This window comes from Orcinus orca, chromosome 2, assembly GCF_937001465.1.
Source record: "Orcinus orca chromosome 2, mOrcOrc1.1, whole genome shotgun sequence".
Lineage (NCBI taxonomy): Eukaryota > Metazoa > Chordata > Mammalia > Artiodactyla > Delphinidae > Orcinus > Orcinus orca.
This window is the reverse complement of record NC_064560.1, coordinates 93,740,486-93,766,493: the sequence shown is the minus strand read 5'-3', so window position 1 is coordinate 93,766,493 and position 26,008 is coordinate 93,740,486. Positions and strand designations below refer to the sequence as shown.

Sequence of the window (26,008 nt, the reverse complement as noted above, 5' to 3'; positions counted from 1 at the left end):
AGGAATCTCCTGGAGGGGCCTAAGGAGACATGACAACTAAATGCAATATGATATCCTGGATGGGAACCTGGAGCAGCAAAAAGACATTCATGGAAAAATGAAATGCAAATAAATCATGAAGTTTAGTTAATAATTTTTAAAAAGCAGAGATATTAATACCATGCTCACTCTAGAAGAAAACTGGATAAGTGCTCTGAGAGAACTGTGTCCTTTGTTTCTGTGGCATCTAACACAGTCAGGGAGGGCTGACTTGTATCCATCTTATCATTTTGTTTGTTTCATTTGTTGGTATATTTTTATTATAACAATATTATACATGTTTAAAACACACATTCCACTGTGGATATCAGCCCACATGCAAATGTGTACACTTATCTGATTGGTTCCAGTATCGCACTATCTTGATTACTGTAGTTTTAAAGTGAGTTTTGAAGTTGGGAAGCATCAGTCCTCTGACTTTGTTCTTCTCCTTCAAGATTGTGTTGACTATTCTGGGTCTTTTACCTCTCCATATAAACTTTAAATCCAGTTTGTCAATATCCATAAAATAACTTGCTGGGATTTTGACTGGGGTTGCACTCTATCTATAGATCAAATTGGTAAGAACTGACATCTTGATTAGTTCCACTAATTAAACATCCAAAATTGGAATTGTCTCAAAAGGTATAAATACAATATATACATACTTTTTTAATTGAGGTATAGTTTATTTACAATATTATATGTTTCAGGTGTATAACATAGTGATTCATAATTTTTTAATGTTATACTCCATTTATAGTTATTATAAACTATTCCCTGTACTGTGCAGTATATCCTTGTAGCTTATTTATTTTATACATAGTAGTTTGTACCTCTTAATCCCCTACCCCGATATATTGCCTCTCCCCCTTCCCTCTTCCCACTGGTAACCACTAGTTTGTTCTCTATATCTTTGAGTCCGTTTCTTTTTTGTTATATTCACTATTTCTTTTCTGTTTTATTTTTTAGATTCCACATATAAGTGATATCATACAGTATTTGTCTTTCTTATGACTTATTTCACTTATTTGTCTTTCTTGTGACTTATTTCACTTAGCATAATACCCTTCAAGTCCATCCATGTTGCTGCAAATGGCAAAATTTCATTTTTTTATGGCTGAGTAGTATTCCATTATATATATATATATACCATATCTTCTTTATCCATTCATCAGTTGATGGACACTTAGGTTGCCTCCATATCTTGGCTATTGTAAATAATGCTGCTGTGAATATTGGGTTGCATCTATCTTTTCTTTTTGAAAAATAAATAAATAAATTTATTTATTTATTAAATTATGGCTGCGTTGGGTCTTCGTTGCTGCGCTCGGGCTTTCTCTAGTTGCGGCGAGTGGGGGCTGCTCTTCGTTGCGGTGCATGGGCTTCTCATTGCGGTGGCTTCTCTTGTTGCGGAGCATGGGCTTTAGGTGCGCGGGTTTCAGTAGTTGTGGCACGTGGGCTCAGTAGTTGTGGCTTGCGGGCTCTAGAGCGCAGTAGTTGTGGCACGTGGGCTTAGTTGCTCCGTGGCATGTGGGATCTTCCCCGACCAGGGCTCGAACCCATGTCCTCTGCATTGGCAGGCGGATTCTTAACCACTGCGTCACCAGGGAAGTCCCTGCATCTATCTTTTTGAATTTGTGTTTTCGTTTTCTTTGGATAGTATATACATACGTTTAAAATACATACAAATACACAAAATATATATTTAGAATATACATACAAAGTACATACATTTAAAAAATGTAATTACATGTATTGTTTTCACGAAGGTAGTATGTGCTCACAAGAAATGTATACAATACAGAAGTGTTCAAAGTGGATGTCCCATGGGTCTAGGCCCCATCCCACTTCCCCAAAGGGAGTTGGTGTTTGGTGTCTTGACCTCCATGCTCTTTTCTCTGTGGGTATTCAGGGGGGCTCTGCCTATGCAACAGGGGCCTGTGGCCAATGTTACTCATTGATCCAGGTACTCCTGCATCAGAGACTGGACAGAAACTCAGCCCTTCTTAGCAAGTGCTCTGGACAGTTGGGGCTGGAACACAAGATCACATCGATTCGCCACTCCTGTAACTTTGTCTTTCCATTATTCAGTATATATATTATATCCTTCAAATGAGTAAGTAGGTAGTAGGCATCTGAGTCCCTGAAAGTCTAAGAAAAAAGTCTTTCTTTCCCCCTGACTTCCATCTCTATCTTGACACATGAATGATCATTCATATAGGAAAAACTCAGCTCAATATTATATTTGTGTCAAAATATTTTTCCTCAAAATCTGTAGATGTTTCTTCAGTTTTCTCAGAGCTGGAGAGCTGGAGAAAACTCTTTTTTATTAGTACCTTGTTCTTCTGTTTGGCTGTTTTCCATCCATTTGTTTTCGGATGTTCCTGGCTGAGCCTCCAAAGGCTATTTTGGAGTGGAAGGCAGTGTCAGAGCGGGGGGACTTGAGATGGCCTCTGGCCTCTCTTGTTCTCTCTTTGCCTCATTGTCTTTTTAGCCCTATGACATGAGTTCATGATTGGTCTGTTCAAAACCCTTCTCCTGTTTTATTTCTTTACTTGGATCTCCATTTCTGTTACCTTTTTCTTCTCCCCACCCCCAGTGATAATTATCCTAATGTGTTGAATGTGTCTTTTTAAAAACGTGTTTTTGTAAAATGTGTGTTGTTTTGTGTGCATATGTGAATTTCATAAACGGTGTGGCATGCCCCCTTATGATCCTCAGGGATACTTTCTTTGAGATATAAATGCACTCAGGAGTAGAACTGCTGGGTCATGTGTACACTTACTTTGACTAATTTGCTCCCTAGATGGCTGCCCCAGTCTACACGCCCTGGCAGTGCCTAAGGCTATAGCCCCAGAGCCCCGCCAACACACGGCATTATCTACCTTCCAAACTATGCCAATCTAACAGATGTCAAGTGGTGTTTCATTTTGTTTTAATTTTCATTCTTGTTATTACCAAAGAGTTTATTTTCATATTCTTGCTAGCCTTTTGGGTTTCCTATTTTGTAAACTGCCTGTTTATATCCTTTACACATTTATTAGGATTCTAGTCTTTTTCTTCTTAATTTGCGAGAATTCTTTGTATATTCTAGATATCAGTTTCTTCTTGGAGAATGGGAGTCCCCTGCAAGAGTCCCACAGCCCATCAGTGTCAGTCCTCCTCACTCCCAGGTCTTCCCCACACATGATGAGTTTTCATAAAGACTTGAGTGACTCCCACTTCTATGGTCTCTGCTTCTCCAGGCCCCACCTGTTGCGGGAGTTCCAGCTGTTTTGGTCCTGAGGAGAGCTGGGTTTGGGCAGGGAGGGGAGAGTAAACTGCGGTGGGATACCCAGTTATGCTCTCTGCTTTGTCTCCAGCAGGCTTTGGGGCTTTGCAAAGAGCCAGAACCTAGGAGGCCAGGAGAGCACCTGGGGGCGAAGGGGCCTAAGGAATTTGTTGTCAGAAACATATCCCAACCAGGAGCAGTGGCATGGGCTACAATGAGGAGCTTACTGGAGCCCCACCTGGCACCGAGGTGCCTCAGGAGCTGCTGGAAGAAATGCTTTGGTATTTTCGTGTAGAAGATGGTAAGTGGTGGACACAACACAAAGAGAGGAATCTGGTTGAAGCCCCCTTCATGGTCCCCTCCTCTGCAGCAGACTGCACGTTTCCTCTAAGCCAGGGACCGAGGCTGAGGGGTCTCACTACCCAGAGGGGTCTGGCTAAATTGCACCCTCCTCTTCTCAGGGCTGGCCACTCATTTACTCATCCATCCTGTCATTCACAAATATTTATTAAGTTCCTTCTGTGCACCAGGCACTGTTCTCAGCACTGGGGTTACAGAAGCGAAAAAACAAAAATCTCTGCCCTCATGGAGCATACCTTCTAGTGAAAGAGACAGAAAATCAACAAATGACTAAAATGCATAGTGTGCTGGTGATGCATAATACGGAGAAAAATTAAGTGGAGAAAGGGAATAGCAGGTGTGCTGCAGGGAACATAATGTGGTCAAGGAAGGCCTCCCTAAGAAGGTGGTGTTTGAGTAAAGTTTGCAGGAGGTGAAGGAATTAGCCATGCAGATTATGTGGGGGAAGAACATTCCTGGTAGAGGGAACAGCAAACGCAAAAGCTCTGAAGCTAGATCCTGCCTCACTTGGGTACAGTGTGGACCAATCTTGATTATCCAAATTCAGATTAGCCACTTCACATATTGTCTGTGGGCAATGTGTTGAATCCAATTTAACTGCCACCCCTTCTTTCTTTCCTCCCTCCCTCCTTCCCTCCCTCCCTCCCTTCCTTCCTTTTCCCCTTGTACTGCACTTGGCTAGCTCCTAGCAAAACTCTGAAGACTGTGAAGTTTATCTTCACCCACACTCCTCCTTTGCCCACTATTATTACCCAGCTGCAGTGCTGTCTCCCCCAGGTAGATGAGAGCTTCTTCAGAGCAGAGATCTTATCTCCCTCTCCCCGCCCAACACTGGACTGGGAGTTCCCGCAGGGCAGGGGGCTCATTTTCAGCTTAGAGTCTCTCTACGATACCTGGCCCACAGCACAGGAAGGTTGATGCTGTGAGCTGGTCTGTTAGGGGCCTGAAGGGCACCCAGCCTCTCCTCAAGGTTCTGTCCTGTGTGTCCCTCCCCAGCAACTCCTTGGAATAGTTCCATGTTTGTCCTGGTGGCCGTGGTGGTCGCGATAAGCATTGTCTTCTTGAGAAGGAACACCCAGGCAAAAAGGTGAGGAGCTGGTCTGGGGGTGGTCTCTGGAGGGGGTGGGCCCTGCCCTCCCAAAGGAAACCTAGAGAGGGGTCATCTAGGGGCCTTGGCTGTCCACCCTTTGGGACAGCAAAATGCATCCTTTAGGGTCCTGTGAGAACCCAAAGCTGCTGAAAAACTGGCAACTGTCCCTGATGACACTCCTTGGCCCTGGCCAGCAAACAGGGCGCGGGCTGGTGGTGTATCTCAGAAGTCAGGATCTCTGGCTCTGGAGTCACACAAGCTGGGTTCAAATTCCAGTTCTGCCACTCAGCAGCTGGGCAAGACACTCAATATCTCCAAGCCAGCTGCTTCTTCTATAAATGGCAGTAATAACGGATTCCCTCCTCCTAGGATTGTGGCGAGTGCACAGTGGGGGCTTTTGCAGTTAGGGCTGCTCTTAAAGGGGAAAGCCTTATGCTGCTCCAAGGCCAAATGCAGGGCACGGAAAGAGACCTAAGATCAGCCGGTGCTCCTGGGATAATTTTGACATCTTTATAACAACAGTACTCCTTAACCCTGGATACACAACCAAATCACCTGAGGAGGAACATTAAAAACACAGAAATCTGTACCTCGCCTTGGAGATTGACACAAAGGGTGGGACCTGGGCATTGGCATTTTGTTAAACTCTCTGGATGATTCCAGGGCTAACTTCTGAGAGCTCCTTGAAGGCAGGGACCACATTTGACTCAATTTTGTTTCCCCAAGCAACTGGCACAAAGTCTGGCTCTAGAAGTTATTCAATAAATGCTTGGTTCACTCATTCCCATTCATTCAACAGTTACTATAGCCCTAGTAACTAGCAGTAACTTTGAAACAATCATAATGAGAATCTCTCCCTCAGATCTGTATCATGTTTTACAATTTTAAAGGCACCTTCACATTCTCTCACTTGATCAAGACAGCCCTGTAAGGTGGGGTTGGCACAAATTACCTATTCCCACTGTACAGAATAAGGTCACTGAGGATCCATGGAAGGGTTGGCCTAACCTCCGTGCTCTTCCTTCTGTGCTGTATTTTATGTCATCTGTGAATCCTCCTCACAGTTCTGCTGTAAAGCCAGAAAGAAATAACCCAGTGCCCTTTGCTCGCATTGTTAACTAGTCGTTACGAACTGCTATGGCCCAGTCATCATTCATTCCACAGAATAAGCTGAGCACCTGCCCTGCGCTAAGCTCCGCACTGAGAGCGGGGGCTGCAGGGCTGGGCAAGATAGATTCAGCCCTGGTCTTATGGAGTTTACAGTTTGGTGGGGAGATAATTGTAGTTTAGAGTGACAGGTGGCGACTGTGGGACATACAGAGTATTGTGGGAGCACAGAGATGGGATCTGGGGCCTGCGGGGCAAAAAGAGCGCGAGGGTGGGCTATGGAAGCCTTCCAGACCAAGGGACAGCACACAGCAAGCTCGAGGCGGGAGGAGGAGGGCCCGCGAGGCTGCAGTGTGGAGTGTGGGGAGGGCAGGGGGAGGAGGAGGCCAAGAGGCAGCAGAGCCCAGAGTGAACAGGCCCTGGGGGCCATCCTAAGGAGTTCAGGTTCTAGCCCATGGGCATTGGGGAGCCAAAGAAGAGCTCTGCACAGGGACATGAACGGCTTATGTTTTAGCAAGATCAGTCTGGATGCAGGATATAAAAAGACCCAGAGGGTATAGCCTCTAAGAAGGTGACCTTTCCTCTCTCACCCTGTCAGGAAGCATCCCCCTCGACAAGGTCACTTCAGAGACAAGGCAGGTGTCCTCAGAAGCAGCAGACACTGAGATACTCCCCTATGGCCGAAGCAGATTGGGCGTTCGGCTCTAACCACAGCCGGGTCCCTCTACTATGGCCAGGAAACCTAGAGGTGGATACTTTGAGTAGAACCACCTCAGAGGGGAGACATTTGGGAAGGTTGTTGGAAGGAAGACTGGATCTTGAATGCCAGGTTAAGGAAGTGGGAGTGGGGAGCCACTGAAGGCGCTTGAGCTGGGGAGCGGTGTGTACGCACAGGGACTTTAGAATCGTGATTTGGCGTGTGTAGGCCAGTTTGGAGAAGTGAGCACCTAGCGGCAGGAAGATTAGTTAGGAATTTCCTGATTAGCTTGTCTAGAGATGGGGTGGAGTGAGGGTGGGGATGGGGTGTGGGGTGACAAGGACCTGCACTAAGTAGGACGACAGCCCTGCGATGAGAAAATGTGGTTTGGTGAAAAGAACACGGGACTCAGGGTCAGGAGACTTAAACGCACGTCCCAGGCATGTGCTCCTTTGGCCCTCTGAGCCCCATTACATCGCCTGTAAGGGGAGCAATAGTAGTTGAGCTCACAGGTGGCGCTGAGGGTTTGGTAAGGTGACACACAGACAAGTGTAAGATGTTTCTCTGCCAAACACCATGGCACCTTCTCGGCTTCTCCCGCAACTGTTCCCAGAACTGGGCACTGGATTTCTACCTCAAACTCACTAACCCACCTGGGAGACCCAGTCCTGCCCCAAACACTCGGTACCCCAACTCAGGGAACTCACATTCCATAGTGTTTTCTCTCCTCCCAGAAATCAAAAGAGGCTGTCACCAGAAAAACAAACTCCAGAAGTCCTGTACTTGGCCGAGGCCAGAAACAAAGATGACAACAACCTGACCATCCTAAGAGAGACTTTGCTCTCAGAAAAGCCAAAGCTGGCCCAGGTGGAAGTGGACGTAAAAGACAGTGATGTGCCGCCAGTCATTCTTCCGGACCCCCGAGAATCTGAGAGCTAGTTAGGGTGCAGGGCAGTGCCCCCGTGGTGTTAGCCGACAGTGAGTGAACTGCAATCAAACTAAAACCCTGTTAGGAAAAAAACGAACAAAACCTTTTTATTAAAATGCTTCTGGATGTGGGCAGTTGGAATTGCATAGTCTGTTCAAATGGCAGTGGTCCACACACAAGCGGCTTGAAACAAAAGTGCAAAATCCAGAGCCAGCCTGTGGGTCAGGAAGCCTGGCCAGGACTCCTCACGTGGCCTTGAGGAGTTCACAGCCTCCCTCTGACCTCGGCTTCTCCGTCTGCAGAAGGTGGCTGAAGCCTGGGCAAGAGCTATTGTTTTCAATCCAAGCTCCTGGAAGGGCTGAGTGAGGATGGGGCAGGATTCTGGACTCAGAATCCCCTCCCCCTCCCTTCCCCACCACAGGCCACTCCTCTGCCTGCTGGTCTGCTGAGGGTCCGTGAAAGACTTCCTTTGGGCCAGGGGCCCTGTGGTAAAGAGAGCTAGAAAACTAAGAAACTCCCTGCCTCTGAGACCCTTCTCTTGCTAACCGTGGGATCCCAAAGGAGTGTCGCGATCCCGTGTCTGAGCCACCATGTTGCAGTATAAGCTGTGGTGGCAACGCCAAATAATTTATGCAAAAATCTGCTTTATGAACCAAAAATGCTTTAGGTGGTATCTTACAAAAGTGGACTTTGAACACGCAGACCCATTGCCAAGGGTACTAGGTCCTGCCGCACCAGGCTACAAACAGAAAACTGTGCTTCTCCCTACTGGATGTTTGATACAGCCAGTTGTGGGCTCCCTGGAGTCCTGGGTGATTGTCACTGGAGAGAATGACTTTGTTCTGCAGTTTTGATCAGTAAACTTGAGAAGGCAGGTCCGGAGGGCCTGCGGACAGAGTCCTTGATTTAAGGTTGTAAAATACGGGGGCCCTGCCTCCTGGTGGAAACACACAGGAGGCTCCCTATACTGGCCTACCCGCGGCCCTCTCCCTCTGCCCTCATTGAGAGGCAAAGGACTGGAAATAGGCCTTCCCGGGACACCTTTGCTTCTCACAGGCTGTCCCGTAGGATTACTGCAACTAGATTTTACTTGGATAAACTGTGAGGTTTGTTGCCTGGGGGTTCTGTGAAGTCAGAAGGCAAGGGGAGGGCCAGGCTCTGGCCCTGCAAAACCTGCAGCTGCCCTGCCCTTCCCGTCCACCAGGAGGTGCTGGGACCTCAGGGCAGGATGCTCTCAGGCCCACACTTATGCAGTGCCTCCTGGAGCTGTCCACCCAGAGCTGTCCACCAGGGGCCACATCAGGCCTGGCTGTAGATGGAGCAGGAGGGGGTGATGGCGCCACGATGGATGCTGCAATTTCCTTCCGCTTCAGGCTGACCCCAGGTCTCTGCGTTGTCACCGTGGCTGTTTCCTTCAGGGTGAGGGATGCGGTGGTTACCATGGAAACCAAGGTCTGGAGGGAACAGGAGCAGAATTTCTGCCTGTCCCTGTTGCTCCTACAGTGAACTGGGTGTCAGGGACACTGCCTGGTGCTGGAGGAGGGGTCAGCTGTCCACCAGAGGGTGAGGGCTGCTGTTCCACCAGAAGGAAAGCCGGTGGTGAGAAGCCAGCTCCTGCCCTGCAGACTGCCCAGCGCTGAGCCTGGAATCCTGAGCAGGGGCCCTCAGAAGATCTTGAAGCCCTTCAACAGTGTCAGGGTGGGTGCCTTGCGCTTGCTCTGAGCCCGGGATGACTTTACAGTGACCAGCTTGGCCTGGGCCACGGCAGGAATCTCCTTCAGGCTAGCAGTAGAAAGTGTGTTGAAGGCGCAGCTGGCCAGCCCGTGCCGGGCCGTGAGTGGGGCCTGGTAATGCAGGGCCCTCTCCTCGGAGATAAAGAGGGGCCTGGCCAGGGAGTTCTTCTCCATCTCCCGCCGTGCCCCCCGTACTGCCTCGTGGAAGACGTGCTGCACGTGCTCGAAGTCCAGGCAGGCAGAGACCTCGAAAAACAGGCACCCGAACCTGCCCGCCAAGGCCACGCCCTCTGCCTGAGTGACCTGCCTGGCGGGGAAGCAGGGTGAGGTGGGGTCAGGAGCATGCATCCACGTCAGGCAGGCCCAGGCCTACACCTGGATCCTCACTTACTGGCTCGGTGACCATCTTCATCTCTCTGAGGCTCAGTTTTCTCATCAGTAAAATGGGATAATGAGAGCTGCCTCTCAGGGTTGTTAAGATTAAGACGATTTGTGTCAAGTGCCTAGCACAGTCCCTGCTTAATAAATGGCGGATGATGTCACCGAAGCCAGAATTTCAGAACGAGGCCGAGGGGAAGGGAGAAGCTGGCCCAAAGTCCCTGGTTAGACCCTGCCTGTGGCCAGAGGAAGATGGGTATTCCCAGCCCCACATCTTGACTCCCTTGGTGAGGAAATGAGTCACCCTCAGCCCTGGCATGTGGGATCAGCTCTGGGGAAAGGCAGTGGTCTGGTTGGAAGGATGTGAGACCACAGTGTCCACAGAGGCCTGGTGGGCCGAGGTCCTGACTCAGGACGCCTGTGGTCGGCAGAGGTCTCAGGGCTCGTGGCAGGGAGTTTTGTCTGCTTGCCCAGGAGAGAGGCAGGAGAGAGCAAGGGTGACAGCACGAGAGAGGGAGCAGCACCTGTTCCCAGCTTCATCCTGTACCACTTCCCATGATGATGGGCTCGAGTATTTGTAACTAGGAAGGTCCTGAAAGCCATGGGAATCAGGGTGAGAGAAAAATACTGGCCCTTGGATAGGTCAGATGTCCAGAAGAGGCACGGGGCAGGCGGGGGGAGGGGTCCCTGAGGGCTGGAGGCCAAGGTTTCAATGGCTAAATCTCACTGCTGAGCTGCCTCACCTGCCATTCCTGAGGACAGTGGCACAGCCTGGGAGCTGAGAGCGGACACCAGGGTGGGTATGGTGGGAAAAGGTTTCTGAGCCAAGGTTAATTTGGCAGGAGCAAAGGCTGGAAGTGGGCTAGCTCAACAGACAGAGGGAACGACTGGGACAAAAGCGTCAGGGACAGAGCACCTGATCCATTCCCCAACCAGGGTTGGTGTCCTGACTGTCAGCTCACAGATTCCTGAGGAACTCCTTTTGAAAGAATACTTGGTATTATGTGCCTTTGTGATGAACTTGAATCTGAAACTTTGTCATTGTGGGGCTTGAATAATGAGCTTTTGGAAACAAGAACCCCATACGTGCATGCGTGTGCGTGAATGGATGAGCCGGGCATATAACATTATTACCCTTTTTCTTATTTTGGCGTAGCCTAGCGAAAATGTTATCAGTGGTTATCACCGCTCTAACCCACATTTTACCCTTTAGCTGCAAGACACTCATGGGAGACATTGACCAATGCTCAGCTAAAAATTACATTGTCTGTGCCCATCAAATCCTGACCTACCAACCTCGGGACTTGACCAAAGAAGGAAGTGGGGACAAATCTCATGACTCCTTAGGGAAACGATGCTGCTTTGCTCTTTGCCCCCAAACCACTTTTGGACAATCCCACTGGTAAATATTGGGACCAAAACAGTGGCCTAGTTTTTTTCCTCATATTTAAAACTGGTTTATTCACAATCCAGTCTTCTGATCCCTATTCTAGGCTCTGCGGGATCTGTGATTCCTCAAAGACTACCTTTTGGCTTTAAGATCACACAACTTTGCTCATTCCCTGAGATGGAATTTGTCTGGGTCTGAGGGTCTGCCCACCTTTGAAGGCTCCTACCGTGAGCACCCTTCATGAGACCACACCCCATTTCCCCACTGCCCATCAGCCCCGATCTATATTAAGTGTTCCCTCCTTCCTAACATCAGTCAGTGGGCCTTTGGGGCCTGGGGAAGCAGGAGTGACCAGCCCTGAGAAGGGAGGGACGGGAGGAAGGCTGGTGGGGGGTGCCCTACCTCGCAGGTGGACTGGCCACACAGGACGGATGTGCTGGAGAGGGCCAGTGGGGTCACCCATCAGGTGGAGGCATCACAGTCTCAAACGCCTCAGGGGCCAGGCGGGCAACTTGATGTGTGGGGAGGGTGGAGGTAAGCCACGGGGAGTGTGAGGGCTGTGTTCAGCTGGAGGGGGCACGCCCCACCTCGAAGCATTCCAATTCCGGCTCTTTTAAAACACTGCCAGCCAAGCAAAATACGGCTGCAGCACTCAGCGGTCATCTGTCCTCTGGCCCAGTCTGCGGTCTCCGATTCAACTCCAACTCTTTCTAAGAGAACCTGCCCTCAGCACAGCCAACTGCGGGAATGAGCCTGGGGACCACGCTTGGGTGAGGCGAAAGCTGGTTGGACCAGGGCAGACACCTGACCCAGGTGGCCAATTAGAGCCTCTCTCCCCAGAATTGGAATTGGGCACTGGATGACCAGCCAGCTGTGGGGAGTGGAAACAGAAGGTCATATAGTCTCAGGAAAGCAAGGGTGAGGCTGAGAGAGACCTCAGAGCCTCAGGAGGATGGGAGGAGTGGCCTCTCTTCTGACTTTCAGGGTCCAGCTCCTGTGCAGCCCAGATGCTCTTCCCTTCCTGCCCTTGGCTGCCTGGAAGCCCTGCCCCACTGTATCCTTACAACACACCCCCTTCTATCTACATCCAAGGGGATTACTCTTCTTAGCAGCCAAATAATCCCTGAAGATGACACCGCTTTTACGAGAAAGGAGAAGGCGAGCTCTAGGGTGTGGGACAAAATGCCGCACTCACCTGTACTGGGCCATGTCCAGCTTGTTGCCCAGCAGCAGAGCAGGGTAGCTGCGCTGCGTCTCCTTCTCATGCAGAGCGAGCAGCTCCAGGTAGCTGCTGCTGCCCTCGAAGCTCTGGCGGCTGTCGACGCTGTACACCACCAGGAAGGCGTGGGCCCAGTTCAGGTAGCGCTCACAGTTCCTGGGGGTGTCCTGGGGCAAAGGAGGGCAGCCTCTGTCAGGGGCAGAGGAGGCCAGGGTACAGGCCTTCACCTGAGCTGTCTCATGCCATTTCCCCGCTCCCTGCATCTCTGTATATTGTTCCCCAGCAGGGCCCTTTTCAAAGGGGCGCTTGAGTGTGGATTTGGCCTGTTGTGAAAGGAGACATTGTTTCTGAGCCTCACTCCCACCACCCAGCCACAGACTTGGAGACCTCGGCCTCTGGGGCACAGAGCCAAGACTCTGGCATGGCCCCTACAGAGACCTGGCTGTGCCTGGGCACTGCTGGTTTTGGGTCAGGTTCACGGTGCCCCTTTGGCTTCTGAGAAGAACTGGCATCCAGCCTTGGCGGGGGTGGTGAGGACACAGGGAGATGTATGTACTGGGCGGCGGGGCAAGGCTGGGCCAGGGGAGCCTCTGTGTAAACACGTGTGTGCACCTGTCTCCATGCGTACACAGGCGTCAAGCCCCAGAGCACAGAATCTCAGAGCTGACACCAACAGTCATCAGGTCTCCCCAGGCCCCTTCCTATCCCTTCTCATTTGGCACATCAATAGATTCAGGCCCAGAGAGGTCAGCACCTCAATCAGGGACGCAGAGCAAATTGGAGCTTAAAAGGTTTACAGATTCCCATCTGAGGTCCACACTCTGGAAGCACGACTTCCCAAGAGGCTGTACTGACTCTCAGCTCTTCATGGGTCATGGGGGTAATGTTACCAGGTCTGCAGTGTCCATGACCCTCAGGTGGACAGGCTGGTGGTCCACGGTCTCCTCAGAGCTGTAGGTATCCTCTGCAACACAGACGGTCAGCCCAGTCAGAGGCAGGGCAGGCCACTCGATGGTAGGCTGGGTCTGAGTCCCAGCTTCCCTTTGCTGGATCCCTGTGCACCCCTGGGGGACTTGCTCTGGGGCTGGCTGAGCCAGGACCACTGGAAAGACCCTGGCTCTCACCCACATGGAGGACACGGGCAGACCCTCCCACCAAGGAGATGCTGCTCCACCTATCATGGCTCAGAGCACCCGAGGGCACGCATAGAACATGCCACAGGGTATGGGATTGTGTTCTGGGTCCACCCACCACACCTGTAGGATGGAGTGTGTGTGGCTCACGGGCCCAGTGAGCAGCAGAGGCCTCAGGAGCTGCACTGCCAGCCCCTCCCACCTGAACCCCAAGCTTCTCCACCCCCTTCTCTCCAACCACAGTACCCAAGGACAATCAGGACAACCCTCTGGCCCCCGGTGGGGAAGGGACAAGAAAGGAGAAGCACACAACATGATTAAGGCAGGGGCCGGGGGCGGGGGGCGGGGAGGTGGGTCAGACCCTGTTTAGAAGACCCGAGAAGGAGGGGCAGGGGATGGGGGAGGGAAGGATTGGGAGTTTGGGATTAGCAGAGGTGAACGATTATATACAGGATGGATAAACAACAAGGTCCTACTGTATAGCACAGAGAACTATATTCAATATCCTGTAATAAATCATAATGGAAAAGAATATTTTTAAAAATGTCTCTGTGGGCTTCCCCGGTGGTGCAGTGGTTGAGAGTCTGCCTGCCGATGCAGGGGACACAGGTTCGTGCCCATGTCCAGGAAGATCCCACATGCCGCGGAGCGGCTGGGCCCGTGAGCCATGGCCGCTGAGCCTGTGCGTCCGGAGCCTGTGCTCCGCAACGGGAGAGGCACAACAGTGAGAGGCCCGCGTACTTTGCTGTACAGCAGAAACTGGCACAACGTTGTAAATCAACTATATTTCAATAAAGAAAAAGAGGTCCCAAGAAGGTTTTACAAGTAATCCTTGTCAAAATAATAGCAGAGGAATCTAGGATGGTTGAAAGTTTTAGGTTGGAGATGGGAATCAAACCCAACTTCAGCTACTTTTTAGCTGTGTGCCTTGGTCAAGTCATTTCAGCATTCTGAGACTCTGTTTCCTCATTTTAAAATAGGGATGATGTGATAACACTGGCTAACAGTTTTCAGGTTTTTACTCTGTGCCAGGCGCTGTGCTAAATGCTTGTCCCTGCACCATTCACAGGGCTGCATGAGGACTGGATGGGCCGCTAGGCATGGGGCCTGGCCCTCCACAAATGCCCGGTAAAGGACAGTGGGGACATAGTGCTCCAAAGTTTCCAGGGCAGGTTCACATTCCTAGGTGATTTTTTTTTTTTTTTACTTTTTATTTTGAAATAATTTTAGACTCATGTAGAAGTTGCAAAATAGTACAGAGAGTTCCTGTGTACTCTTCCCCCCCCTCCCCCCAATGTTAGCACCTTACATAACCATAGTACCATGGTCAAAACCAGAAAATTGACATTGGTACCATACTATGAACTATACCACTGACCTTATTTGGATTTCATAAGTTTTTACAAATTGTTTCTCTAAGTTCTCATGACCTCAAACCTGAGAAAGTATCAAGTGGCCAGGCCTGCAAAGAGGACCTCACTGTCACAATCATTCTCCCTACCCCCAACTTTCCCCTGTGCCACTGGTCCACACATGTGAGTGTGCTTGGCCCTCACCTTTCCCTGGGGGTGGTGGTGCCCCTGTGCCCCAAGTGACCCCAAAGAAGAACCCTCTGGGCAGAACTGGAGCCCTCTCTGCCTGTTGGTAGCAGCCACTGTGAGAAGCGTACCCCCCAGCCGTGGCGGAATTCTCTCTGAGGGCCATTGGCAGCTAAGCCAGGCCTGGACACTCGCCAGGTCCACTAGCAGCCGGCAGGAGTCATAGACAGCTCCCATCCCCAGCCTGCTGTGGGGACTTGGATAAATAGCCGTTCTTGTTCAAAGACAAAAAAAAAAAAAAAAAAAAAAAAATCTCATGGAAAATATGCCCCAAATGTTTAACTATATTTGGTGCAAGAAGAGCTGCCCCTGGATACCTATATCTCCTTCAGATTTTTCTTTATTTTCCTGCCAGAGTTGTCTGATGCATGCCTTTTAGGTGCTTCCCAGCTTCTGTGCCCAAACAGGCACCATGCTGTGCCCAGCCCAAGGAAATATATTAGCCCAACCTTGGTCTCCTACAGTCCCTTAGATGCAACAGCCTTTTGAGGTTGCTGTTAGCTCTTCCATAGAGAGATGACAGGAAGGTGAGGCCCAGAAAAGAACTCTCCCACAGCCACACAGCACCCTATCAGAAGGAACTTGAACTTGGGGCTCTACAGTGGGACCCCCTCACTCCCTCTGCTCAGTGGACAAGCCAATTCTCCAGCTCTATCTGTGCAGAATACAGGGAAAGAGCAGAAGCTCCCCGTCCAGCTGATGCTGTGGAACATGCATGGGCAAAGTGGAGAAGGCTCAGAGGTCATGAAATCATCTTATCCAGCTCCCTCCCCCTTTGCAAGTGAGGTGACTCCAGGGGCTGGGGGTGCAGTGGGGGCTCCAAGTCACAGTAATGTCCTGCCTCCCCATCACAAAGTCCCTGCCCTCTGGTCATTCTAGAGTCCTTTACTAAATACGGGTTTCATAACTGCTAGTTCTAAATAACATTCTTAGGACTTAAATGCTGAGAAAAGATCCCTTTCCCGAACTATTTTTCTCTCATTTACAGCAATAATTTTTAAAATGTCACTAAAGGAGCTCTGGTCAGAGTGTGTATGGGACGATGCTTCAGAAATGGTGCCTGTACCCTTGCTGGAGCAGGATGAGGAGAAGAGCGGTGAGAAGCTTGTCATTCTGCCCTGGGCAAACCAGGTGAGATGCCCCCAATCCCTCTGTGAGAGGAGGGTGTCCTCCTGGATACCCCTGCTCGCTTCCTGGAGTGCTCAGCACAGGTGAAGCCCTTTCACAGGCACTGACTCTCTTGGCTCCTACCAACTCTAACAGTCACAACCTATAACAAGGCACAGCTCACACACAGAGCACAGTCTATTAGTCCTATCTTCCAGATGGGGAAACCAAGGCTCAGAGAGCCCAGTGCCACACAGACTTCTGACTTCAGGTCCTCGATAGCATAAGGCCACCCTTAGTGGAGGGCAACTGGAGTGGTGTCTCATCTTCCTTTGTACCTGAGGTTCTCCATGATCTTAGGCAAACCACTGAGCCCTCTCTGCCTCAGTTTCTTTACCTGTAAAATGGGGATAATAATAGGAGCTCTTCTTTAAAGGGTAATCCTAAAACCAAAATTCAAATCCCATGTTTAACAGCATCTGTGTTGTGCCTAGCACTGCACTCCAAGCTGGAGATAGGAATGAACATCACAGGTGTCCACCCTCAAGAGGCCCCTTTGAGCTCAAGCTCTTGGAAGGTGTTTGAAAAGGGGGAAAGGGTGGGGCTTCCCTGGTGGCGCAGTGGTTGAGAGTCCACCTGCCGATGCAGGGGACACGGGTTCATGCCCCGGTCCGGGAAGATCCCACATGCCGCGGAGCGGCTGGGCCCGTGAGCCATGGCTGCTGAGCCTGCGCGTCCGGAGCCTGTGCTCCGCAATGGGAGAGGCCACAACAGTGAGAGGCCCGTGTACAGAAAAAAAGAAAAGGGGAAAGGGTGGTTTTACATCTCCACATGGCTAACTCTTCCTTGGATGCTCAGACCTTTCTCCACAGAAGGAAAAGCTCTGGTCCGAGAGTCCCCCCCTGTTGCTGGAACCAGCCATGGGATAGTGGTGGGAATGTTCAGACAGTGGACAGGACCCCCAAGGAGCAGCACTGGCCTCCCAGAATAGCCGACAGTTGAGCGTCTGGCCATCTCTCCAGCTCAGAAGCTCTCAGGGTGTGGTACGAGACAAAAGGCTGAGGTGACTAACCACAGTGGAGCTGCCACACCCCCGCCTCAGGCCGTCTGACCACGCATTCCCCTACCAGTTCAGAACTCCAAAATTGCTCAACCAGGAAGCTCAAACCACCACTGTAATAGGCACCTCTGGTGGGACCCTGCCTGAAGGGTATGGATGGGGGACAGGAAGAAGAGAGACTGGAGATAGGTTGCCAAATAAAATACAAGATAACCAGTTAAATTTGAATTTCAGATAAACAGCTAATACTTTTTAGTATAAGTATGTTCCATGCAATATTTGAGGTAGGCAGAATCTGTCTTTTGAGCCACTGTCCTTGAGAATCTCCGTTTTCCCTTCCCAGACATCCCTGCTGTGTGCCTTCCCTTCCTACCCACTCCCCCACCCCGCCCATCTGACTTCGTGCTCCTGTGTCTCACTCCCCTGGACACTGACCTCTGCTAATCGATGGGCTCCCCTCAGACCTGCTGGTGACCCTGGCCCACAAAGCTCCTTGGGCCTGCTTCCTCCGCTGTAGCCGAGGGGCTGTGTCAAAGCACAGGCGGTCACACCAAACTTTGAGGAACAAACCCCTTAAGGACTGTCCGTGAGTTGCCTGCCCTGCATTCCTGACTTAGCCAGGGGACCCCCTCTGCTTCCTCTGCTTGACCCCTGGGGTTCTGTGTAAGATCTCCGTGGAAGAGGGGATTCTGCTACGTAAGGAATAAATTCTAAAAACCACTGGACTAAGTAGCCTTGACATCCCTTCCTGCTCTGACACTGGGATTCAACATCCCAGCCTGGACTGAGGGGCTGAGGGGTACCAGTGGGCTGAGGAGCCCTTTCCTTCAGGTGTGAAGGGCGCAATCCATCAGAGGTCTGCTGCCGGTGGTGCTGCACTGTGGAGGTTTCATTTGTGGGACCCCAGGGTCCTCCCGGAGCCCTGGGTTTCCTCAGAGGGCCTTCAGGGGTTCCACAAATGCCTTATTCAATTCTTATGAAGGGGGAAGATAATCTAAGACTGCAACCTCCGTTTCCAAAGAGCAAAGAGCATCCAGACACCCCATTTTTCTCAGTGGAAAGTTTACCATAAAGAAATGCTATAAATGTGAGCTTTAAGTTACAGTTATATTAATAAAATTCTGCTTTTACGTATTTAGATATTGGGCTTCCATGTAAGAGGTTATTTGAGGAAAAGGTCCTGCTGCTAAAATTAATTTTCAGAAACAGTGATCTAATTAACTTGGGCGAATCTCAGCCACCACAGATGGGAAGCCATTTGAGGAGAAAGAAGGAAGGAGAAGTGAATACGCATTCAACGTCTCTGTGGGTCAAGTATTACGCTACGTCTTTTACATGTGTTACTTCATTAATCCTCACAGTAATTCTCTGAGATAGGTATTTTTATGCCCATTTCACAGATGAGGAAACAGAAGCTCAGAGAGCTTAGGTGACTGCTTCAAAAGTGCACAGCCGATAAGTGACAAAGCCAGGATTCAAACTCAGCTCTGACACCAGGGCATCCCTTTTTCCAATACACCATCATGATACAGCTACCAAACAAGACTAGTTTTCTTGTGTGGTTAAAAAACTGGTTTAGAAGCCAGTATTACTAGGGAATTTCCCAAATGTCTTGTCCAGCTTTTGTGGAAAAGTACACGGAATAACCATCTGGAAGAAAAACACTTAATGGATGTGCATATTCTGCAATGCTCGATTTTTTTTTTTTTTTAAGTTTCATCATACTTCATATTTTAGGGCAAAGCAACTTCTCTCAGTTCTCTTAATTGGGCTAACCCCCAAGTTGTCTGGGGTGAGCTGAGGAAGGGTACATTTTTGGAACTTAAAACATTTTGTCACATGGGCTGAGTCATCCTGGTGGCTCCTCCCCTCGGCCACCAGATGTGTAGTCCTGGTCAGGCCTGGGCCCACCACGGCATATGTGTGTTTGCAGGGGAGATCCAAGTGGGCACGGCAGGAGGGACAGGGGGGAGTGGGCCCTTACCCAAGTTGGGGTCATATTCGCTGATGAACCTCCTGGTCAGAAACTTCACCGTCAGGGCTGCAAGAAGGAGAAAGAAGTTGGCTCAGTCTCCCCATCGTGTCTGGCTGCTGGGCCCTGGAGCCTGCCCCTCTCATTTTAGGGAGGACTTATCTAGCCTGTGACCCCTCTGCTCTCTGGAGAGCGGGGGAACTGGTTTGAGAGGCTCAGAGGAAACCAGAAATATGGGGAGCCATGTCCTTCCCGGTTGCATTCTGGGATGTTTTATTTTGGAGGGGGATGGCAGCGAGAAAACAAATGAGAGGCAAGCCTAAGGGGCGTTTGTGAAGACCCTAACTAAGGGGTCTGGACCCAGGCAAGCAGTTACCTTAGGGCCAACTTGCTGAGACTTTAAGTGAAGAGAGACCTCCCCCACCCTTGACAAGGCACAAAGACTCTGAAGTGTGGAGGCATTTATCCCAGCTTTGGCTACAAGCCAAAGAGAGAGTAAGAGCTGAGTTATCAGTGGGTGATCTCTGGGAGGGATATGAACCCCCGAATCCCAAGTAAACACACTCTAGTCCTCAGTCCTCGAGTCTTGGCTCTAAGGCCTCCACACTCATCATGGGAGGGTCACAGAACATAAAACCTGGGGAAGTTCTCCCCAGGTGGAATGCATTAACAAGATTGATTTTGTTCAGAATTTAACCACATAAAGCTGAGAGCCAGCCCACTACTATACTGAACTCTTAAAAAGTAATGCAGCATTTTAAAGAAGATCCTTAAAATTCTTTCCCAGGATTCCTAACAGTGTCAGTTTGCAAACTAATACCCAGGGAATATGTATTTAAAATTTAAATTCTTTCATTCATGTAGTCACTGGCTAAACTGTACCAGTGACAGAGCCACAGATAACAATTTGATTTTCAAAGGGAAGAGGGCAAATCTTTTCTCTAGGAAAGCATGATCCAGAGTCCCATCTCTGAGCCAGGGCGCTGGCTTCAAAAGTGGAGAGTAGGCGCCCGGTGGGTCTCACAGCTGAGTCCATGATGGCCATTCACTAATGGCTGCAGCTGGAAAACAGCCAGTGGAGAATCCCCTCTGCCTTCCCCCCTTCAGCTGCCTGGGACTGGGAATGGTGGGGAGAGCGGTGAACCCTTTTTCTGGATCTTTGCCTATGGTGACACCCCCCCACCCCCACCCCCACCCCCTGGGCTCCAGCTGGGCTCCAGCTGCCAAAGGTGGTGAAGGCAGAGTTCAGTGTTGATAGAAATGGCCTGAGTGTAAATCCAAGCGCTTTGTTCATTAAGGACAGGTCGGAGGCACCTGAGACCATAGTCCAATGTGTTTCCGTAAAGTCAAGAGAGGGGTTTGACTTGAAACAAATACATTTGATAAGAATTCACACTTTGTTGCAGAATCCCAGAGAATTGGGGTGGGGAGTGGGTAGCGGCCTCTCCCTGGGAAATCCCAAAAGCCAGCGACTCTTACCACCTTCCTTCGGGGGCCTGGGGCCCCTTCTCCCCTGGCCTAAATCAAGGAGCAGCAAGGCTGCGACTGAGCTCCGTAGGGGCCCTGGGCTGGGGATCAGCGCCTAACAGGTCCCTTTGGTGCCAGTCACCAGGGCTGACTGCTGGCCAGGAAGAGGAGATGGAGGGCGGTGAACGGCAAGGGGGAGACCAGCAGAGGACTGGGAGACACAGAGACAGAGGGGAGACAGCTGGGGTCACAGACAAGGAGGACACAGACACAGTAGGGAGACACAGAGGGAAAGACAGGCCAGGAAGAGAAGGCAGCTGAGAGCTGGAGGAGCTGAAAACAAGCTGAGGAAAACCAAGCAAGAGAAGCTGAGGCAAAGAAGGTATATACCATCACGGCGTCTCATCCAACCCACCTGGGCGCAAGAAGCCCCGAAAGCCAGTGGAAGAGCCTGCCCGCAAGCCCACAGCGCCCCGTTCCCTCCACCGCTCCCTGTCTCTCGCCTCCCCGCCTGACCCCTTCCCTCCCTCCCGCACCCCACTCACCGGACTTGCCCACCCCGCGGCGCCCCAGGATGGCCAAGTTGACCTCGAGGGGTGCGCTCTGCTGCTGCCCGCTGCCCGCGCGGGGCTTCCCGAACACCGAGGACATGGCGACGCTGCGGAGAAGGAGACGGGTGCTGGCCTAAGGGCCCCGAGCAGCGTGCCTGCCCGTAGGGGCCCTCGGGAGCGAGTGGCGGCCTCTCTGGCACTCGCGGCCCCGGCGGCGTCGGCCTCCCGGGCCCCGCGCCTAGCAGGCAGCCTTCCCGCGGCCAGGCCCGACCGTGCGGGGAGGAGGGGCCGCGGGAGCCCGGCGGGCGGGGCCGCCCGAGCGCCGCCAAACTCCTTGTAAGGGCTGCGGAGACCCCTGAGAGCGGAAAGGATCTCCGGCCGGCCGCGCCCCCCAGGGCCTTACTGGACCTCGAGGGCCGGGCGGCGCTGTCACCCTTCGGAGCGACCCCAAGACCCGGCGGGAAAGGACAAGTACCGGAGAGAGGGAGGCCAGGGATAGGGACACTGAGGGGAGGGATGTTTCCAGCCTTGTCTGAACCTCCACTCAGTCACTTCCCATCAGCAAGAAGATCCACCCCTCCTTTTGTTTTACCCAGCTGGCCCCGCCTCCTCCTCCGGGAAGCCTGCCGGGTTCAACTCCGAGCCTGGTCCTTTCTCTGGATCACAAGCCAGCTCAGCCTTGGCACACAACTTCCCCGACCACATTACTCTGCCCTTCGGTGTGGGGACTCTCAGGCATCACTACAGAACCCGTAAAGAATCCTAGCTTCTGGGAACGGGGTGGGGGAGGGGCGGGAGGGCTTGGGGGGAGCTGGGGGGAAACGACTTTACTAAGATTTCATGGCCAATCTGGGTCCAACTTCAAGAAACCAAACCCATTCTGGATTACTGTTTTCTCCCTGATTGGGAGCTAATGAGTCCCATGTGTTTGTGGCCTAGTGTGTAAATGGGGCATTTTATTCTAAAACCTGGCACTCCCTCTTGCCTATGATTCTGGGATTAGTGGATGAGCCTGGCAGGGTCACCTGTCATTCCCCTTGAAACCCAGGGTAAATCTGGTCATGCTGGAAACAGGGCAAAGGGCTGACATGAGGCATCTGGACATTTAGGATCTAGTGCCAGCTCTTTCACTGGGTGACCTTAGGCAAGTCATCTCACCTCTTTGGGCTTTGGTGTCCCCATCTATAATACTAAAGGAAGGGGAAAATAAATCCAATTCAAGCCTAATGGAGAGTGACAAAATAAACCCTGGGTTCTATGTCTGAGTACTTTCTAGAACCCTGTGGGACCTCTTTTTTGGAATACACTCCAGGCTTGAGTGGAGAAAGATATGGGAGTCTCAGAGACTTCTCACTGCAGCCCTTCCCCTTCCAACCCCAAACCCCTATCCTCCCATAGCTAATCTACCCACCCATGTGCAAAAGAAACCAGGAAAACCCAGGTCAGCAGGCAGAGGGTCTGGAGTCAGAGCCTGATGGTAATAACTTCTCCTCAACCAAGAGAGAAAATTATTTTCCAGGACAGGACGTGAATACCGACTCAGCCTAATAGTGTTTCTGGGAGATCATGGTAAACCAGCTGTGTTATTAAGACTCTAAGGTGTTGGGAGGAATTTGTTTAGATTACACCCACAGGCCAGAATCGCTCACAGAGCTAATGGCCAAGGGTTTTCCTTTGAGTTGTAGAAGGAGAAAAAGTGGGAGCCAAGTTCTAGCCACATCCCTGGGCTGGCCCTAGTCCTGGGAGGACAGACTGGTTCTGGGTGGGGCTATGGGGAGACTCAGTCTCACTGGAGGACTGCTGGAGAGAGGGCAGGCTGTGGACCCCCAGAGGCCCAACTGGGAGTAAACCTGGACTCTGCTACTTCCCTACTTATGTGATTCTGGGGGAGTTACGTTCCTTATCTTTAAGACTCAGACCAACCAGTAGATGGGAGCTGCAAGGAGGCAGGTTCTAGCTCAGTGTGAGTGTGAACTCTAATCACCTGAGCTGCCCATAGTTAGAAGGGACTACTGTCTTTGGAAGAAGTGAGCTCCCTGGCTCTGAAGGTAATCAAGGGGGTGACACTAAAAGGAGGTGTTGTAAGGAGACACCACAATGATTTGCAAGATGGGATGAGATGACCATGACCTTAACTCACTTCTATTTAAAAGATTTGAATTCTTTGCCAGCTGGTTACTCAGGCCCTCAGCTGTGACCGCTAAGTGCCCAAAGTCTGCCCCTCCTACGAGGCTTGGGAGGAAAACAGTGCCCATCTCACAGTTGCAACCACTCCCATTCCCCATCCTCAGCCTCCTCATCTGTGGGCTGCTTGTCCAGCACTCAGAAGTGCCCTTTGTGGACCAGAAAGGCTCTTGGAATCAGTCACTTACTGCCAGACTGTGGAATAAGCTACTTTGTCCATCTGGGCCTCAGTTCCTCATTTTATTACTCCCTGTACATTTTTTCTCACACATCACTGTGTTCTCAACCACTACCAACAGTTCCAAAATCTATCCAAAAACACAGTCAAAGGACTTCCCTGGTGGTCCAGTGGTTGAGATCCTGTGCTTCCACTGCGGGGGCACGGGTTCAATCCCTGTTCTGGGAACTAGGGTCCCACATACTGCGTGGCGAGTCCAAAACAAACAAAACAAACAAACAAACAAATACAGTCAAATAATTATGGAAATTTGATATAGGAAATTTGAAATGCTGAGTCAGACCTAAAAGATTAAAATATAAAAATTTCAACATTTCCACCTATGTCATTCCCTGGGGGATACAATTTATTGAAAGGAATAGTCATTGTTTTTATACACAAATACCATCACCAAATTATTGACCTGTCTTGGGGACTTTTTAAAAATCTATGAATAATGTTGAGCTGAAAGGACTCTGATTTAAAGGATTTGAAATACACGTGTTTCGAATTCCTACCAATGAGAAATCATCATTGACTCTCAGGTGCCCTTCTTGGTCTATTTTTCAAAGACCCCAAACTCATTCAGAATTCCCAGAGCTGCAATATAATTAAATATCTATTAGACTAAGCCAATATGATAATAATCTCCTTGAATTATTCACAATGCTTAATGCACTTCTGTGTTTTTGTTTTTTGGGGTTGTTTTTTTGCGGTATGCGGGCCTCTCACTGTTGTGGCCTCTCCCGTTGCGGAGCACAGGCTCCGGACGCGCAGGCTCAGCGGCCATGGCTCACGGGCCCAGCCGCTCCGCGGCATGTGGGATCTTCCCGGACCGGGGCATGAACCCGTGTCCCCTGCATCGGCAGGCGGACTCTCAACCACTGCGCCACCAGGGAAGCCCCACTTCTCTCTCTCTTTTTTTTTTTTTTTTGCGATACACGGGCCTCTCACTGTTGTGGCCTCTCGTGTTGCGGAGCACAGGCTCCGGACGCGCAGGCTCAGCGGCCATGGCTCACGGGCCCAGCCGCTCCGCGGCATGTGGGATCTTCCCGGACCAGGGCACGAACCTGTGTCCCCTGCATCGGCAGGCGGACTCTCAACCACTGCGCCACCAGGGAAGCCCACACTTCTCTGTTTTTTATCCATCTGTTCCTTATTATCATCCTAAGAGGTAGTTATCACACCCGTTTCATAGTGGAAGAGTTACAGAGACACCTCGTCTTTAAAATAGGGATGATATTAAGTATTAGATAAGATAACATGAAAATATTCCACCTAGAGGTTGGCCCATAGCCCAAAACAGCAAATGATAGTTCCCTGCACTCCCCGGGACACGAACAGCTCACACTTCTCACCCAACTGCCAAGAAGCCACAACTGTTTAGTGACCAGGAATTTGGGCACTTTGGGTCAAGAGAGAGGTTATTCTGCTAGGGTCAGTATTCCAACCCTCCTTATCACCACCTCCCCACATTTGAGGCTCTTATAAGGGGCCCTGGGGCCCTCGAACTGCAGAGGATGTGGCCCCTCACCCAGCAGTGGGCTTGCAGTGGGTGCTCAATAGGTGGCTCTGGAGTGAGTGGGGCACATACAGGTCTAGACAGGTAGGACTAGATCCTGCCCTTGCCACCCACCCCTACTCCCACCCCCAGAAGCCATTCCACATAAAGCTAACCTTTTGGGACCCCTTTGTGATGTCACTGCATTCCCTGGAGGCACAATATGACAACCACTTCTGTGATTTTTCAATTATAAATTCAGATGTCAAAACTGAACAGAACCTTAGAAGTCAGATCCAAGCTCCACTTTACAGATGAAGAACTGAGGCCTGGGGATTTCCCTGGTGGTCCAGTGGTTAAGACTCCGCACTCTCAATGCAGGGGCCACAGGTTTGATCCCTGGTTGGAGAACTAAGATCCCGCATGCTGCATGGCATGGCCAAAAAAAAAAGAACTGAGGCCTGGACAGGTTGGATAGCTTTGCAAGCCAGTGGTAGTACCAGCATCAAAGCCCAGCAGGAATCCTGCCTCCTAGGCCAGTGCTCTTCTTCAGGTCCAGGCAAGCTCATCACTACCCTGTGTGCAGAAATACCACCATGGGTGGCAAAGGCCAGGGGTCACCCATCAGGCAGGAGGGCCAGGAGGTCACAGTTGGAGGGAACTTCAGTCTCATATGGTTCAACACCTTCATTTATAGTGGAGGGTCGGAAGGGGAATTGTGCAGGGTGGTGGAGCTGGGCCCAGTCCTCCACCAGATTGCAGGCTCTCCTGGGTCAGGGGTTGTGTCTCCTCCATCAGACTGGGGATTCCTACTTAGGTTAGGGCTCAGAAGTCCACCAGATCCCTCAGTGTGCCAATCACTGCAGATAGAGAGATGTACAAGGTGGGGCATGTGCTCTAGAAAGGCTCAGGGTCTAACACAGAGCCCCTTTCCTTGCCTCCACCCTCAAACTTGCTAAGTAGAGAGGGAGGTTGGTGTGGGGTCGGGCAGAGCCTGGGAACTCCGTGGGCTGCCCACAGCCAT

The 26,008-nt window shown here is 50.9% G+C and overlaps 2 protein-coding genes across 3 annotated transcripts; one reads left to right on the top strand and one right to left on the bottom strand.

Moving 5' to 3' along the window:
• Positions 1-3,322: 3,322 nt before the first annotated feature.
• On the top strand, positions 3,323-7,605 carry SLC51B (solute carrier family 51 subunit beta). The gene is made up of 3 exons (XM_004274750.3): positions 3,323-3,593; positions 4,649-4,739; positions 7,281-7,605. Exons 1-3 carry the CDS (start codon positions 3,497-3,499, stop codon positions 7,483-7,485), a joined length of 393 nt encoding a protein of 130 aa, XP_004274798.1. The 5' UTR covers positions 3,323-3,496; the 3' UTR covers positions 7,486-7,605.
• RASL12 (RAS like family 12) lies at positions 7,556-24,091 on the bottom strand. 2 transcript variants are annotated; one of them, XM_049705915.1, is made up of 6 exons: positions 24,002-24,091; positions 21,077-21,189; positions 19,077-19,133; positions 13,085-13,158; positions 12,171-12,361; positions 7,556-9,514 (listed from the first exon to the last, which is right to left on the bottom strand). In XM_049705915.1, the coding sequence occupies exons 1-6, from the start codon at positions 24,016-24,018 to the stop codon at positions 9,139-9,141; spliced, it is 828 nt and encodes a 275-aa protein (XP_049561872.1). In that variant the 5' UTR covers positions 24,019-24,091; the 3' UTR covers positions 7,556-9,138. The 2 variants fall into 2 exon arrangements, with proteins under 2 accessions (XP_049561872.1, XP_033293036.1); XM_033437145.2 differs by lacking the exon at positions 24,002-24,091 and adding an exon at positions 21,558-21,660.
• Between the last annotated feature and the right edge of the window lie 1,917 nt (positions 24,092-26,008).

Bases quoted from the DNA above. Each gene is read 5' to 3' on its own strand.
- SLC51B (XM_004274750.3), top strand. From the start codon at position 3,497: ATGGGCTACAATGAGGAGCTTACTGGAGCCCCACCTGGCACCGAGGTG. The intron at 3,594-4,648 runs GTAAGTGGTGGA...GTCCCTCCCCAG, and splicing joins GTATTTTCGTGTAGAAGATG to CAACTCCTTGGAATAGTTCC. The intron at 4,740-7,280 runs GTGAGGAGCTGG...CTCTCCTCCCAG, and splicing joins AGGAACACCCAGGCAAAAAG to AAATCAAAAGAGGCTGTCAC.
- RASL12 (XM_049705915.1), bottom strand. The intron at 12,362-13,084 runs GTAACATTACCC...CCTTTGCCCCAG, and splicing joins TCATGGACACTGCAGACCTG to GACACCCCCAGGAACTGTGA. The intron at 9,515-12,170 runs GTGAGTGCGGCA...CTTCCCCGCCAG, and splicing joins CTGGACATGGCCCAGTACAG to GCAGGTCACTCAGGCAGAGG.